Source organism: Bufo bufo, chromosome 4 (genome assembly GCF_905171765.1).
Source record: "Bufo bufo chromosome 4, aBufBuf1.1, whole genome shotgun sequence".
Lineage (NCBI taxonomy): Eukaryota > Metazoa > Chordata > Amphibia > Anura > Bufonidae > Bufo > Bufo bufo.
This window is the reverse complement of record NC_053392.1, coordinates 141,866,394-141,883,947: the sequence shown is the minus strand read 5'-3', so window position 1 is coordinate 141,883,947 and position 17,554 is coordinate 141,866,394. Positions and strand designations below refer to the sequence as shown.

At 44.1% G+C, this 17,554-nt stretch overlaps 1 protein-coding gene across 1 annotated transcript in view; it reads left to right on the top strand.

The window, feature by feature from the left end:
* The first annotated feature begins 280 nt into the window (after window positions 1–280).
* The window catches only part of LOC120997745 (putative serine protease K12H4.7), an 88,604-nt gene continuing 71,330 nt past the window's right edge, over window positions 281–17,554 (top strand). The window contains exons 1-2 of the mRNA XM_040428011.1: window positions 281–477; window positions 11,729–11,910. Coding sequence (XP_040283945.1) covers window positions 304–477; window positions 11,729–11,910 — 356 coding nt within the window. The 5' untranslated portion in view covers window positions 281–303. The remainder of the gene's footprint in view (window positions 478–11,728; window positions 11,911–17,554) is intronic.

The following is a 17,554-nucleotide window of genomic DNA, read 5'->3' as shown; positions in this document are numbered from 1 at the left end:
GAACTTAAAACACAAGTTCGCTCAACACTAAAAATGAGGAGTGGATCATAAAAGGAGAGAAAGTATAAAAGAAAGATACGACTTCTCTACATATTTTAATTCTATCCAGGTTTTGGCTTCAAAAAACCTGTACGTGTGGCCGTACCCTTATTCAGATTACTTTTCAGAGTGCACAGCATAGCTGAAACATTGACTTCACAAAGGAACTGATCCCCCCAGACGTCATCACCCTTCTGAGGAAGGAGGGGGGTTGTCAGCTGATATAAGTGGTCATGTGACAGAGCAGGAGACAGCAGTGAGGATATGGCGAGCACACAGCTAGTGCTGCTCCTGGCCTGTCTCTGGTTGGCAGCCAGCCATGCATACACACGCAGGAGGTTTCCAACCAGATCAGAAGTGCTGGTCACAGAACAGGATCGCTGGTTTACACAAAGACTGGATCACTTCAATGGGGCTGACCCCAGAGAGTGGGAGCAGGCAAGTTACAGTGGGGCACTCATATACTGCTTTTCTGTTGCAGAGAATATTGCATAGACTAAAGATAGCACCTAAACCAAGGTTTCCAGACCCAGTAGTGGTAGGAATGGGGAACTATGCTAGTAGCGGATCTCTGAGGGTATCTTCACACGGCTAAAATCTGCCACTGATTCTGCAGCGGAAAACTGGCATTTTGAGCTGCTAAATCCACAATCAAAACTTGACTTTAATGTTAAACTCCACCTTGTGCACGCAGCGTAAAATGGTAGAGGTTTTCTCAGGAGCTGATTTGAAAAACAATTGAGAAGTGACACGTTGCTTCTTGGAAACCAATTTGATTGAGGATTCCATAGAAGTCAATGGGGAGGCAGAGAAACCTCAACCAAATTCTATTCTAATACTTTTGTAAAAACTCCCTACAAATTTGCCACCGAAAGCAAACTGCTTTCAGATCGTAATCTGCTGCTGATCTTGCAATGTGAATGTAGCCTAATCTATTATTTTTGCAATTTGACCGTCCCAGACGATCAGCGAACTGTGCTTAGGTAGTAGTTCTGATGTGCAGCATAGCACCCGCTCAACACCCCTATGTATTCACGTTCAGTCCCGTTATGTGGGTATGGCAGAGGAAATCGCATATTGTTGCCCTTCCAGACATCTACGATATGTACAGTTAGTGACACCATTGCTCTTATTTGCATCTGATTTCATAACCAACAGTGTATATTTAAATGGTCAGGACAACAATCCTTCATGAGGCAGCTCTTTTTAGGTGACTTTATTGGATGCTGTAGACTGCTGCTCTTTCACTGGTCGTCAGCTGTTTTGTCCATTGGACTCTGCCAGCACATATATATATATTTTCTGCCAGTTTCACAGACTCTACAGTCTCTTTATTTATGGGGAGACACACTCTGCACCCACGAAGTCGCACCATTTGGGGAAGACACATTCTGCACCTGCTAGCATGACCATTTGCGGAGACACACTCCCCTTCTGCATCCACTCCACTACCATCTAGCACAACCTACCTTTACACAAGGACACTCATTCACTACTAGCATATGCCGAGCTCCCGCTGGAGGGAAGGGTCATTCCTCTAAAAGACTAATTGATCTGCCTACATAACCATGCCTATGTGTTCTTACCCTCTACTGGGCCTAACTGCATAGAGCCCCTTAGGAGCCAAAGTGGAGGATGGGAGATGTAGTGGAACTCATGGTGATATGTCCTGGTGTACTCCCACAGGCCGTCGCTCCCAGGGTGCTGTACAGTGAAGGAGGGGCACCCTATATTCCCTTGACGCACACCCCGAAGCTAGGACTCCTGGCTGATGGTAGTTTGGCCTGCCCTTGTTGTGAAATGTCGATGTGGGTGCAAGGCAGGGCTTGAAATGATACACCGGATAGCGTGTAGTGTTAGGAGGGTTAGTAACCAGATTAAACTTAACAAAAGTCTGTTTTTACTGTGCACCAAATTGTAGTACATCCAGAAATTATCTGTACACAGTGTAAATTCCACCCAGATGCCCAAGCCTGAACTAAGCAAGTTGTTTGCAGCAATGGCCCTCTCATTACTCTTTCTTTTACAATCTCTAATACTGGGATCTTTGGCTAGCAACCGTGATCTGTCAGTGTCCACAATTTGTACTGTGGCATACGGTTTCAATAATATGACTGGCCAAATCATACCTGAAGTGTGCAGGGTGTCTTAACTCATTATCCCTTTATTGCAGCAGGGCCTGAGAATTCTGATCACATTACTGACTAAAATGTTGTAGCTGTTGAAACCACTAATTTGGGGCTCATAGGGTGTCTTAACTTGTTTCCCCAATGCAGCAACAAAGTCTGTAATGCTTTATGCTGGTTACTTTGACTCTCATGCTGTAGCCATGAAAATTATCTAGTATCTTCTTGGTAGTGGAGGACGAGCATAGATCTGTTAGTCTTTGGAAGCATTGAAGCTGAATGCCTGAGAAGAGGAACACATACTATTTGCTCTCTGCCTCCTCCAGGCCTGTCCTCACACTGCCTAGTAGCACAACTAGAATATTCTCCAGGATGGATGGAACCAGCCCACACCCTAAGCTCCAGAGATGGCTGGTCCAGGATAGCTAACTCTGGCCAGGCCTGGCTCATGCTTATATTGGGGTTGTCACATGACATAGCAGTGTATAACAACATTACATTATAGTACATTGCTAAACAAATGCATATACCCCAGGTCTGCGGTACTGCATAACTACCATATTAGGCTACTTTCACACTCGCGTTTTGGCTTTCCGTTTGTGAGATCCGTCATGGCCTCTCACAAGCGGTCCAAAACGGATCAGTTTTGCCCTAATGCATTCTGAATGGAAAAGGCTCCGCTCAGAATGCATCAGTTTGTCTCCGATCAGTCTCCATTCTGCTCTGGAAGTGGACACCAAAATACTGCCTGCAGCGTTTTGCTGTCTGCTTGACGAAACTGAGCCAAACGGATCCGTCCTGGCACACAATGTAAGTCATCAATGGTGTTCAAGATGGATCCATCTTGGCTATGTTCCAGATTATACAAACGTGCGGTTGTATTATTGACTGATCCGCCCAAAACGAGAGTGTCAAAGTAGCTTTATTCCTGCCAGTCATGTTGTTCGGGGTCATATTTCCTCATTATCTTAGTTTGGACAAAGGGTGACCTACACCTACCTCAGCAGACCATCAGGACCTGTACAACAAGAATAAAAAATAAAATTATATATATGTGTAGCAGGGTGACACAAACTCTTAACTGAAATGTCTTAAGGCTACTTTCACACCGGCGTTTTGGTTTCCGTTTGTGAGATCCGTTCAGGGCTCTCACAAGCGGTCCAAAACGGATCAGTTTTGCCCTTAATGCATTCTAAATAGATAAGGATCCGCTCAGAATGCATCAGTTTGGCTCCGTTCCGCTTTGGAGGCGGACACCAAAACGCGGCTTGCAGCATTTTGGCGTCAGTCTGGCGAAACTGAGCCAAACGGATCCGTCCTGGCACACAATGTAAGTCAATGGGGAAGGATCCCTTTTCACTGACACAATATGGCACAATAGAAAACGGATCCGTCCCCCATTGACTTTCAATGGTGTTCAAGACGGATCCGTTTTGGCTGTTACAAATTATACAAACGGATCTGTTCTGAACGGATGAAGACTGTTGTATTATCTGAACGGATCCGTCTGTGCATATCGATGACGGATCCGCACCAAACGAGAGTGTGAAAGTAGCCTGAACTCATCGCGTTATCTTGAAACAAAAGCATTTGAAGGTGTTTGCTTAACGCATTTAGTTTAGATAACACGTGTCATAAGGCATGTGTGTTAGATATATACACACAGATGTAGTATAGTTATCTATCAGTATGCAATAAAAACAATAACCGTTACTTGCATTAGGACCATAACCTGTGAGGAGCTGGAATATAATATTTAAAGGGGTTATCCGAGACTAACATATGCCCCTCACACTGAATCTACTTACCTGGTCCCCACACTGCCTCAGCTGCTTCTCCCCGTGTGTGGATGAAAACAAATAGCAAGGGGGCAAATAGCAGGCTGCGACGGGGTGGAGCCTCCCTGGCGTCACCTGCCCCCTCCCCGGCATCAGATGTTTTCATCTGTGCAAGGGAAGAATCAGCTGCGGCAGTGCGGGGATCGGGAGTGGCACGGGAGCCAGGCAGGTACATAGATGCAGTGTGAGGGGCTCAGCATATGGAGGGGGGAAGGGTCATTTGTTAGTCTTGGATAACCACTTTAAGGGGTTGGCCACATGCACACATTGCATATTAAGCACAGATTTTTTTTTTTTTTGTGGGCAAATCCACAGCTTAAAGTTTGAGAGATCCAAAATCTCATTATTAACAAATTTGCAGAATATTTGCAAACCTAAATTGACCTGCTGTGCAGAGTTTTAAAGGAGTTGTCTGTCTTCAGCAAATGGCATTTATCACGTAGACAACGTTAATACCACCCACTTACTAATGTATTGTTGTCCATATTGCCTCCTTTGCTGGCTGGATTCATCTTTCCATCACATTATACACTGCTCATTTCCTGCATCGGTGGCCGTGCTTGCACACTATAGGAAAGTGTCAGCCTCTCTGGTGGCCAGGACTGTGGGAGCGTGCATAGACACATGCGCAGCAGTTCCCTTCCCGACCACCTCATATCTGCACTGCAGTGGTGGTCGTAACCCCTGGATACGAGTAGTATATAACAGGGATCTCAAGTCTCCCGGACGTTCAGGGAGTCTCCCGCTATTTGATAGCGGCTCCCTGACGCCCACATGTGAAACCATATATCCCGGAAAGGTTTACTTATAGCAGAGCAGAGAGATAAGAGAAGTGACAGGACAGAGTTTAGATTACAGGTTGAATTAACCCTTTAGGGTCAAATTGGCTTCTCAAGGAGATATATATGTTAAAGGCATCCCTTCTTCTGTCTCATTCAGTAGCTATATAACTATTGAGAGAGATGTATTTTTTTTTTTAAATACATTTACACATTTAACCCTCCATTTTAATTATATTATTTACCCCAGTGTTAAATTCACACCCCCCGGATGCTTTTTTTTTTTTTCCTACAGTGGGGTAGATAATTACACGCAGGGTTTTAAAGAATAAACTTCCTGACTCAGACCAAGAGCCGACTCAGCGAGTCAGCAAGTGAATCGAAGCATCCGCGCATGCGCATTGCGCAACCTAAGCTTCGGTTCACTTGCTTCTTGTCAGCTCAGCGAATGAACCGATTCATGTGAAAGATCCGAACTTCCCATCTCTAGTTTACTCGCAGTAAACCTTTCCGGCAACCTGTAGCAGTATCCCCTTCTCGGCGCGTGAGCACAGTGCAAGAAGAAGCAGATGACAGTAGTCCGCAACGGCGTATCAGGCTGAGCCTGTGCGCACGTGCGGGATCTCAAAGCGGGGGGAGGGAGAGGCGGCACTGAGGAGTAGAAGGCGGCGCTGGGCACGAACGGCGATGCGTGCGGCCGGGCACCATGCATCCACAGACCTCCCCTGCTTGGGCACCCTAATTCAATGATTGACAGGTTAGTAAAACCTGTTTTTCCGCAGAATAAAGCCACAAATAGCTTTTATAAGGCCACCTTAGAAATCAGAATGCTAAACATGAGCATCTGTTTAGCTCACAGGGCTTATAGGTGGTGACAGAAACCCTTCAATCATATACATAAATATGATAAATTGGGGCAGGGTAATGAGCCCAGTCCTCCACACCATAGAGAAAAGTGTGCAGATACTGCATATGTTTGGAAAATGTAATAAAAAGTTTGTGAAAGAAAAAAAAAAAACTCCCTGAAATGAGTTTTTGCAGGTTGGGATGTCTGATATAATGTGATGGAAAAATGAATCCAGCCAGCAAGGGAGGCAATATGAATAATAATACATTAGTAAGTGCTTTGTATTAAAGGGGTATTCTGGTTGTTTGAGGTTATCCCCTCTGCACCAAAATCGCAACACATTTTCCCCCAGATGTATGGACAGTAATATAATTCTATGCAGACATATACCAGATGATTCACCAAAATCTACACCTATTTAGGCTTCTTTTGTCCATTTTTTAGTAATGTTTGCTCCACCTGTTCTTTTCTTGCTCTTGAACTTTATAACTCTGTATTGCTGAATGTTTGCTGTGCAGGCGGTTCTCAGCTATGCTGGCTTGTGTAATGTGAAAAAAATAAAACTCACCTCATTGTCATGTTATTTGGTTCCTCTTCAAAAATAACATCTACATGATTTAACTGTTTCCTAGCCATATACTGGACCAAACTATATAAGCCAGTGAAGTAACAAGGGGACTTTATGAGAATCCGAAGGCCTCATGCACACGACTGTGACATCTGTGTAGTACACGAGCATGATATAGAGCAGGTGGAGCTGAGCAAATTAATCTTTAGTTTTATAAGAAAATATTTAATCATTTAAATTCCTGCTCATTCTGGGCTTTGAAGTGATTGACAGCCTACCCTCTATGACTGTGTATACAGAGATGACTGTCAATCACTGATGGGACCTCTCTTAGACTTCAAGGACCTGAATGTGCGGGAATTTAAAGGAGCTATCCAATAAGTAATATTGATGATTTATCCTCTAGATAGGTTATCAGATTGGAAAGAAAATCCCAGCAACTGTAGCTTGCTTGCGAGTCTTATACTTTAATTGTGTATACAAGGACTCCTTTCGGCTGATAAGCCTTAATCAACTTCATTTGTATACGCTATGTATTATTGGATCTACAATTTAAAGTACAAGACTCGCAAGCAAGCTACAGTTGCCGGGATTTTATTTTGAAGTGATTGTGAAGTTCGCTCCTTCCCGCTAGCAACTCTTATCTGCGACCTGGTGCTGACCGGATCACTTTCAATTAGAATCAGATTGCCAGGGGTCTGACACCCGGGAGCCTGGCCAATCAGCTGATAGAAGAGACTGGCGCTCTGTGAGCGCCGCGGCCTCTTACTAGACCATGTGTCTATCACTGTACATTGGTCAAATGTTCTAGTTGCAGCTCAGCTCCATTAAAATGAATAGGGCTGAGCTGCAATGCCAAGCACAGCCTCTGTAGTATGTATGGTGCTGTGCTTGCAGAGCTACCGGGACCCTCAGCGGCTCCCTGAAATAGCTGATCGGCAGGAGCGCTGGGACTCAAGGATAGGTCATCTTTAAATGTATAAAATACTTAATATTTTCCCACAAAACTAATATCATTCTGCTCAGCTCCTCCTGCTCTATTACTTGCTGCCTGCAGCCTCAACACCATGTTCAATGTGACAGGTTCCCTTTAACATGCATTTTTTTCCCCCCAGGAACCTTTATTGTGATGTTCTGTACTATTTAAGACTGTGGAGGTTTATTTTACTCACTTATCTAGCGCTGACATATTCTGCAGCGCTTTACAGCCAGTAGCATCACGCTGTCCCCCATCGGGGCTGACAATCCGAGTTCCCTATCAGTATGTCTGGGAGAACATATAAACTCCATGCATCTGTTGTCATGGGCACACATGCTGATGCTGTAGTGTTGCAAAGCATGGATTGGTTCCTAGGTCGAGCCAGGTTATAAACAGGAGGAGCTACAGCATCTTGTAGTCAGTCTGTATGACCAGTACGTGATGCTGAGCCTTGGTGAACAAACTGGTGGTTGGTGCACAATGAGTAGAATCTGGGATTAGAGCTGAGCCTGCAGAGAGGTAGAGACCCTGAGATCCAACAGAGCTATGTGGTCCTGTTCCAGTACCTCAGGTCCTCCAGGTCTGTGTCATCTTCAAGTGACCCATTGTGCAGCCTGCACTTGTTCCAGCTTCCAGCCCACTGCTATGAACCAAATCGACAAACCCAGGCCTGAAGCTCTTGGGGGGGCTAGGAACAGTTGTCAAGACAACTGTCACACAGAAACAGGGATAGTGCAGCCCTAAAACTACCCAGACTCACTATCCCTACCTACTTGCACAGTCTCCCTAGGCAGTGACCCCACAACTGGGCGGCAGTCCCTTTTTGTTGATATATACGTGCATGGACAAATCCCAAGTAGGGAGCCACACACAGACATGCAAAGAGTAGTCATATGGAAATGGTTAAAAAAAACAGACGGATGAAGAAGTACCAAAATCGCCGGAAGCCAAAGAGTAGTACCAAAATCGCCAGAAGCCAAAGAGTAGTCCCAAAACCTGCCCAGAAATTCACAAGCCAGTGGAGTCTTCAGAAATACCACAAGGGAACAGCAAGGGGAGCCACGGGACAAGAAATTCACCAGCACCTGAACATACATAAACTGGCCTTATATAGTGTGCCAGCAATCACTAGCTGCTGGCTTTTGTGTGCCTCTGGTGGAGCCGACAGCTGAGCGTGCTGGTGCTCTGATGCCCCTAAATTATCCTGAGGCTGGCCGCTTCATTGTTTTGGTTCCCCTGGTAACCGTAAGCCTACAGCAGTGGCAGTGGTAATGTCACAGCAGCGCCGGCCAGGGGAACTGTGACAACAGGTTCTTCTGGCACCTTCTTGTGAAGGGGGTATATACCTGGGCATAATACTTTGATGGGAGCACATATCTGCCATAACTACTGTGAGGGGGGGAGGGGGGGGTACATATCTGGGGCATATTCTGTGAAGGGGCACAATATGGGCATGACTACTGTGTGGTTACATAAAGGTGGAATAATTACTGTGTGGGGGCATTTAGGGGACTGGTTGGGATTAGGTATATAGTTTATGTTTTGGGCAGAGTTAAAGGCATGGCCTAGTGTGGAAAAAAGTCTCACGCCACACATAATGTCCCTCTTCTTTTCAAAAGTTGTGAGGTATGTACTAGTCTTCCCTTATACTCTCTCAACCCACTGGGTTTCTATTTTTTCATATCATCACCACAATGGTACACGAGGAGATTGACCTCTGCAGGGGCAGGAACAGAGAGAAGTTTAAATTCCCCCCCCCCCCCCCCCCCCACCAACACCAGTGTGAGATTGAGATTAAGATGCTTACCGCTACATCATATTTGGATCATGGTGTCCCCCTGCTCTCCAGTGGTCTAGTACTAACGCTGGGCTGGGGGAGGATCGGGAGGGCTTGCTTCAGTTGATCTGGAGCCTGCTCCCAGGGCCACGTCTCCCGCCTTGCCCTTGGTGGGTTAAGCGGGGTTTGCATGCCCAGCGCGTTTGGTGCTTTGAAAGCAGTGTCCTGACTGGCATAAGCGGCAGAGCACATGGAGGCTGCCAAACCGCTGCGACTGGCTTCATGTCGGGTCCAGAGCCGCGATCACCAGGAGATATTCCAGCACCGCTCTCTGTAAGTTCCCCTGTGGGGAGAAATTATTCATGTCCACTCTGTCGAGTGTGCTATGTCTGGTCAGGGTGTCATTTGATCCCCCTCTCCTCTTGTCAATACACTTGTGTGTTTTTTGGGAGATATATATAAAAAACCAGCGGCAGCACCGTCCAAAATGAATGCGGGTGCAGAGCCCAAATGAGGGACCAGCACAGTCCCAAAAAAAAAAAAACAAGAACCGGGCAGCACTCCAGAGATGAAAGTATATAAAAAAAACTTTATTCACCTATAGTGGAAGAAAAGCAACGTTTTGGCTCCACACTAGAGCCTTTCTGTAGGGGGGAGACTGAAGAATTTACTGTCATTTTGGGAATTGATTCCCCCAAACCCCTGGGATATATATATATATATATATATATATATATATATATAAATATATTATGGTCTGTTCTCGCCTCTTAGGTTTCCAAGGGGGCGAAGAAGAAACCTAAAAATCCGTCAAAGTATACATGGCCAAAAGTTTTGAGAATGACACAAATATTAGTTTTCACAAAGTTTGCTGCTAAACTGCTTTTAGATCTTTGTTTCAGTTGTTTCTGTGATGTAGTGAAATATAATTACACGCACTTCATACGTTTCAAAGGCTTTTATCGACAATTACATGACATTTATGCAAAGAGTCAGTATTTGCAGTGTTGGCCCTTCTTTTTCAGGACCTCTGCAATTCGACTGGGCATGCTCTCAATCAACTTCTGGGCCAATTCCTGACTGATAGCAACCCATTCTTTCATAATCACTTCTTGGAGTTTGTCAGAATTAGTGGGTTTTTGTTTGTCCACCCGCCTCTTGAGGATTGACCACAAGTTCTCAATGGGATTAAGATCTGGGGAGTTTCCAGGCCATGGGCCCAAAATGTCAACCTTTTGGTCCCCGAGCCACTTAGTTATCACTCTTGCCTTATGGCACGGTGCTCCATCGTGCTGGGAAAATGTATTGTTCTTCACCAAACTGTTGTTGGATTGTTGGAAGAAGTTGCTGTTGGAGGGTGTTTTGGTATCATTCTTTATTCATGGCTGTGTTTTTGGGCAAAATTGTGAGTGAGCCCACTCCCTTGGATGAGAAGCAACCCCACACATGAATGGTCTCAGGATGCTTTACTGTTGGCATGACACAGGACTGATGGTAGCGCTCACCTTTTCTTCTCTGGACAAGCCTTTTTCCAGATGCCCCAAACAATCCGAAAGAGGCTTCATCGGAGAATATGACTTTGCCCCAGTCCTCAGCAGTCCATTCACCATACTTTCTGCAGAAGATCAATCTGTCCCTGATGTTTTTTTTGGAGAGAAGTGGCTTCTTTGTTGCCATCTTCCAAAAGTCTTCGCCCCACATTACTTAATTCCCTTAGGATACGGGGGTGTATGCCATCCGGTCCTGGCGATTTGTCTATTTTAATCTTTTTAAGTCGCTGATGTACTTCTTCCTGGGTCAGACAGGACACTTTTTTAATGGGGAATTTATTTTTACATTCTGCATGTCATCTGACAGTTTATTTTCCTCAGTGAATACATTGGAGAAAAAAATATTTAACAGCTTTGCTTTCTCCTCGTCGCTCTCTGCAACTCCCCCCTCATTACTCTTTAAAGGGCCGACACCTTCAGATTTATACTTTTTAACATTTATATAAAGACACGTGTATTTCCCATTAATGAATACCTAAGACACATGATTTTGGAGGAATGTTCGGACCCTGAAAAACGTCTGGGTGTGTCCAAGGCTTTCAAAAACCGTCTGCTCTTTGATCCAACAGAATCTAAGATATTAGATGAGATACTTAAGATAGACGTGCAAGTGGCAAAGGTCAATAAGAAGACAGCATTACCCTTTGAAGACTCATCCCAGTTACGGGATCCCATGGACAGGAAAGCTGACAGTCTGTTACGCAAATCATGGGAAGCAACGATGTTTAACCTTAAATCAAATATTGCTGCAACATCGGTCGCTAGATCCATGTGCAAAGTCATATTGTAGGTGGAAGGAATTATACAGTGTAATTCTCAAAATGACCACCAGGTGTCAACCAAAACCTGGAAAAAAACTTTTAGCCTTTTGCAGTCCTACAGTATTTCATAGGCGAGCAAGGGTGGTAGGGCTGGGGTCATATATTGCAATAATATAATCTGTTATGAAATAATTATCTTGCTTATTACTTTAGCAGCCATTAAATTGTATGATAACCTTTTTTTTTTATTAAAGAGATTTGTTAGAAGTAAGCTTTAAAAATGTGGATTATACTTTTAGAAGGTAAGAAGAAAATACTGCGCCAATAAAACATGTTACTCTGAGCATTTTTGTGTTAAACAGGTGGAATTGTCACTTTTTAAAACCAGTTGGCTGTGTTCAATAGTAATGTGGTTTATCTATTCAATTACTTTTGTGTTGATCAGATAGTATTTTCTTCTCCAGAGATATTTTATGAATGACTCCTTCAGCCATAGTGATGGACCCGTGTTCCTGATGATTGGAGGAGAAGGTGCCGCTAATCCAGGATGGATGACGCAGGGCACTTGGATAACGTATGCAGAGAAGATGGGTGCCATTTGTCTACTATTGGAGCACAGGTTCTACGGCAAAAGTCACCCAACTAAGTATGACTAATAATGACATGTATTGCCTTATAAAATGTTATTACACTAGATTAGGCTGTTAGTTAACCCTGAGGGTATGGCTACACGTTCTGTATTTTTATGCAGGAGAAAATCAGGAGTGCGCCACAATAGGAAAGAAAGTATTAGCACCTTAAGGACACAGCCCTATTTCACCTTAAGGACCAGGCCATTTTTTGCAAATCTGACCAGGCTATTCTGAGACTTTTTTTTTTTTCCGTCACATGTTGAACTTCATGACACTGGTAAAATGGAGTCCAAAAAATTCATTTTTATTAATAAAAAAAAATACAAAATTTACCAAAGATTTAGAAAAATTTGCAAATTTCCAAGTTTCAATTTCTCTACTTCTATAATACCGGTACCTCCAAAAATAGTTATTAATTTACATTCCCCATATGTCTACTTCATGTGTGGATCATTTTGGGAATGCCATTTTATTTTTTTGGGGACGTTACAAGGCTTAGAAGTTTAGAAGCAAATCTTGAAATTTTTCAGAAATTTTCCAAAACCCACTTTTTAAGGACCAGTTCATGTCTGAAGTCCCTTTGTGAGGCTTGCATAATAGAAACCACCCAAAAAATTACCCCATTTTGGAAACTACACCCCTCAAGGTATTCAAAACAGATTTTTACAAACTTTGTTAACCCTTTAGGTGTTCCACAAGAGTTATTGGCAAATGGAGATGAAATTTCAGAATTTCCAGTTTGTTGGGCAAATTTTCCATTTTTTTTTCCAGTAACAAAGCAAGGGTTAACAGCCAAACAAAACTCAATATTTGCCCTAATTCTGTAGTTTATAGAAACACCCCTTATGGGGTTGTAAACTACTGTACGGGCACATGGCAGGGCGCAGAAGGAAAGGAACATCATATGGTTTCTGGAAGGCAGATTTTGCTGGACTGGTTTATTTACACCATGTCCCATTTGAAGCCCCCCTGATGCACCCCTAGAGTAGAAACTCCACAAAAGTGACCCCATTTTGGGAACTACGAGATAAGGTGGCAGTTTAGTTGGGACTATTTTAGGGTACATATGATTTTTGGTTGCTCTATATTACATTTTTTTGAGGCAAGGTTACAAAAAATTTTAATTCTGAAATTTCATCTCCATTTGCCAATAACTCTTGTGGAACACCTAAAGGGTTAAACTTTGTAAAATCAGTTTTGAATACCTTGAGGGATGTAGTTTCTTAGATGGGGTCACTTTTATGGAGTTTCTACTGTAGGGGTGCATCAGGGGGGCTTCAAATGAGACATGGTGTCAAAAAAAACAGTCCAGCAAAATCTGCCTTCCAAAAACCATATATTTCCTTCTGCGCCCTGCCGTTTGGCCATACAGCATTTAACGACCACATATGGGGTGTTTCTGAAAACTACAGAATCAGGGCAATAAATATTGAGTTTTGTTTGACTTTTAACCCTTGCTTTGTTCACAGAAAAAATGGATTAAAATGGAAAATATGGCAAAAAATAGCTTTTTTTTTTTTTTTTTTTTTCTGTGTTCATTTGAGGAGTTAGGAGTTCTTTTTTATAGAGCAGATTCGTACGGACGGGGCAGTACCTAATCTCCTTTTTTAAATTTATTTCGGTTTTACACTGTTATATCTTTTTTTTTTTTTTTTTAAACCAAAAAAATACATACATTTTAGTATCTCCATAATTTTTTATTTTTTTTTTGCCTATTGTCTTAACCACCTCCGGACCGCCTAACGCAGGATCGCGTTCCGGAGGTGGCAGCGCTGCGCACAGTCACGCATATACGCGTCATCTCGCGAGACGCGAGATTTCCTGTGAACGCGCGCACACAGGCGCGCGCGCTCACAGGAACGGAAGGTAAGAGAGTTGATCTCCAGCCTGCCAGCGGCGATCGTTCGCTGGCAGGCTGGAGATGTGTTTTTTTTAACCCCTAACAGGTATATTAGACGCTGTTTTGATAACAGCGTCTAATATACCTGCTACCTGGTCCTCTGGTGGTCCCCTTTGTTTGGATCGACCACCAGAGGACACAGGTAGCTCAGTAAAGTAGCACCAAGCACCACTACACTACACTACACCCCCCCCCCATCACTTATTAACCCCTTATTAGCCCCTGATCACCCCTAATCACCCCTGATCACCCCATATAGACTCCCTGATCACCCCCCTGTCATTGATTACCCCCCTGTCATTGATCAACCCCCTGTAAAGCTCCATTCAGACGTCCGCATGATTTTTACGGATCCACTGATAGATGGATCGGATCCGCAAAACGCATCCGGACGTCTGAATGAAGCCTTACAGGGGCATGATCAATGACTGTGGTGATCACCCCATATAGACTCCCTGATCACCCCCCTGTCATTGATTACCCCCCTGTCATTGATTACCCCCCTGTAAAGCTCCATTCAGATGTCCGCATGATTTTTACGGATGCACTGATACATGGATCGGATCCGCAAAACGCATCCGGTCGTCTGAATGAAGCCTTACAGGGGCATGATCAATGACTGTGGTGATCACCCCCCTGTCATTGATTACCCCCCTGTAAAGCTCCATTCAGATGTCCGCATGATTTTTACGGATGCACTGATAGATGGATCGGATCCGCAAAACGCATCCGGACGTCTGAATGAAGCCTTACAGGGGCGTGATCAATGACTGTGGTGATCACCCCATATAGACTCCCTGATCACCCCCCTGTCATTGATTACCCCCCTGTAAAGCTCCATTCAGATGTCCGCATGATTTTTACGGATGCACTGATAGATGGATCGGATCCGCAAAACGCATCCGGACGTCTGAATGAAGCCTTACAGGGGCATGATCAATGACTGTGGTGATCACCCCATATAGACTCCCTGATCACCCCCCTGTAAAGCTCCATTCAGATGTCCGCATGATTTTTACGGATGCACTGATACATGGATCGGATCCGCAAAACGCATCCGGTCGTCTGAATGAAGCCTTACAGGGGCATGATCAATGACTGTGGTGATCACCCCCCTGTCATTGATTACCCCCCTGTAAAGCTCCATTCAGATGTCCGCATGATTTTTACGGATGCACTGATAGATGGATCCGATCCGCAAAACGCATCCGGACGTCTGAATGAAGCCTTACAGGGGCATGATCAATGACTGTGGTGATCACCCCATATAGACTCCCTGATCACCCCCCTGTCATTGATCACCCCCCTGTCATTGATCACCCCCCTGTCATTGATTACCCCCCTGTAAAGCTCCATTCAGATGTCCGCATGATTTTTACGGATGCACTGATAGATGGATCGGATCCGCAAAACGCATCCGGACGTCTGAATGAAGCCTTACAGGGGCGTGATCAATGACTGTGGTGATCACCCCATATAGACTCCCTGATCACCCCCCTGTCATTGATCACCCCCCTGTCATTGATTACCCCCCTGTAAAGCTCCATTCAGATGTCCGCATGATTTTTACGGATGCACTGATAGATGGATCGGATCCGCAAAACGCATCCGGACGTCTGAATGAAGCCTTACACGGGCGTGATCAATGACTGTGGTTATCACCCCATATAGACTCCCTGATCACCCCCCTGTCATTGATCACCCCCCTGTCATTGATCACCCCCCTGTCATTGATCACCCCCCTGTCATTTATCACCCCCCTGTCATTTAGCACCCCTCTGTAAGGCTCCATTCAGATATTTTTTTGGCCCAAGTTAGCAGAATTTTTTTTTTTTTTTCTTACAAAGTCTCATATTCCACTAACTTGTGTCAAAAAATAAAATCTCACATGAACTCACCCTACCCCTCACGGAATCCAAATGCGTAAAATTTTTTAGACATTTATATTCCAGACTTCTTCTCACGCTTTAGGGCCCCTAGAATGCCAGGGCAGTATAAATACCCCACATGTGACCCCATTTCGGAAAGAAGACACCCCCAGGTATTCCGTGAGGGGCATATTGAGTCCATAAAAGATTGAAATTTTTGTCCCAAGTTAGCGGAACGGGAGACTTTGTGAGAAAAAAATTAAAAATATCAATTTCCGCTAACTTGTGCCAAAAAAAAAAAATTTCTATGAACTCGCCATGCCCCTCATTGAATACCTTGGGGTGTCTTCTTTCCAAAATGGGGTCACATGTGGGGTATTTATACTGCCCTGGCATTCTAGGGGCCTCAAAGCGTGAGAAGAAGTCTGGTATCCAAATGTCTAAAAATGCCCTCCTAAAAGGAATTTGGGCACCTTTGCGCATCTAGGCTGCAAAAAAGTGTCACACATCTGGTATCGCCGTACTCAGGAGAAGTTGGGGAATGTGTTTTGGGGTGTCATTTTACATATACCCATGCTGGGTGAGAGAAATATCTTGGTCAAATGCCAACTTTGTATAAAAAAATGGGAAAAGTTGTCTTTTGCCAAGATATTTCTCTCACCCAGCATGGGTATATGTAAAATGACACCCCAAAACACATTCCCCAACTTCTCCTGAATACGGCGATACCACATGTGTGACACTTTTTTGCAGCCTAGGTGGGCAAAGGGGCCCATATTCCAAAGAGCACCTTTAGGATTTCACAGGTCATTTACCTACTTACCACACATTAGGGCCCCTGGAAAATGCCAGGGCAGTATAACTACCCCACAAGTGACCCCATTTTGGAAAGAAGACACCCCAAGGTATTCCGTGAGGGGCATGGCGAGTTCCTAGAATTTTTTATTTTTTGTCACAAGTTAGTGGAAAATGCTTATTTTTTTTTTTTTTTTTTTTTTTCATACAAAGTCTCATATTCCACTAACTTGTGACAAAAAATAAAAACTTCCATGAACTCACTTTGCCCATCAGCGAATACCTTGGGGTCTCTTCTTTCCAAAATGGGGTCACTTGTGGGGTAGTTATACTGCCCTGGCATTCTAGGGGCCCAAATGTGTGGTAAGGAGTTTGAAATCAAATTCTGTAAAAAATGACCTGTGAAATCCGAAAGGTGCTCTTTTGAATATGGGCCCCTTTGCCCACCTCGGCTGCAAAAAAGTGTCACACATCTGGTATCTCCGTAATCGGGAGAAGTTGGGGAATGTGTTTTGGGGTGTCATTTTACATATACCCATGCTGGGTGAGAGAAATATCTTGGCAAAAGACAACTTTTCCCATTTTTTTATACAAAGTTGGCATTTGACCAAGATATTTATCTCACCCAGCATGGGTATATGTAAAAAGACACCCCAAAACACATTCCTCAACTTCTCCTGAATACAGAGATACCAGATGTGTGACACTTTTTTGCAGCCTAGGTGGGCAAAGGGGCCCACATTCCAAAGAGCACCTTTCGGATTTCACAGGTCATTTACCTACTTACCACACATTTGGGCCCCTAGAATGCCAGGGCAGTATAACTACCCCACAAGTGACCCCATTTTGGAAAGAAGAGACCCCAAGGTATTCGCTGATGGGCATAGTGAGTTCATGGAAGTTTTTATTTTTTGTCACAAGTTTGTGGAATATGAGACTTTGAATGAAAAAAAAAAAAAAAAAAAAATCATCATTTTCCACTAACTTGTGACAAAAAATAAAAAATTCTAGGAACTCGCCATGCCCCTCACGGAATACCTTGGGGTGTCTTCTTTCCAAAATGGGGTCACTTGTGGGGTAGTTATACTGCCCTGG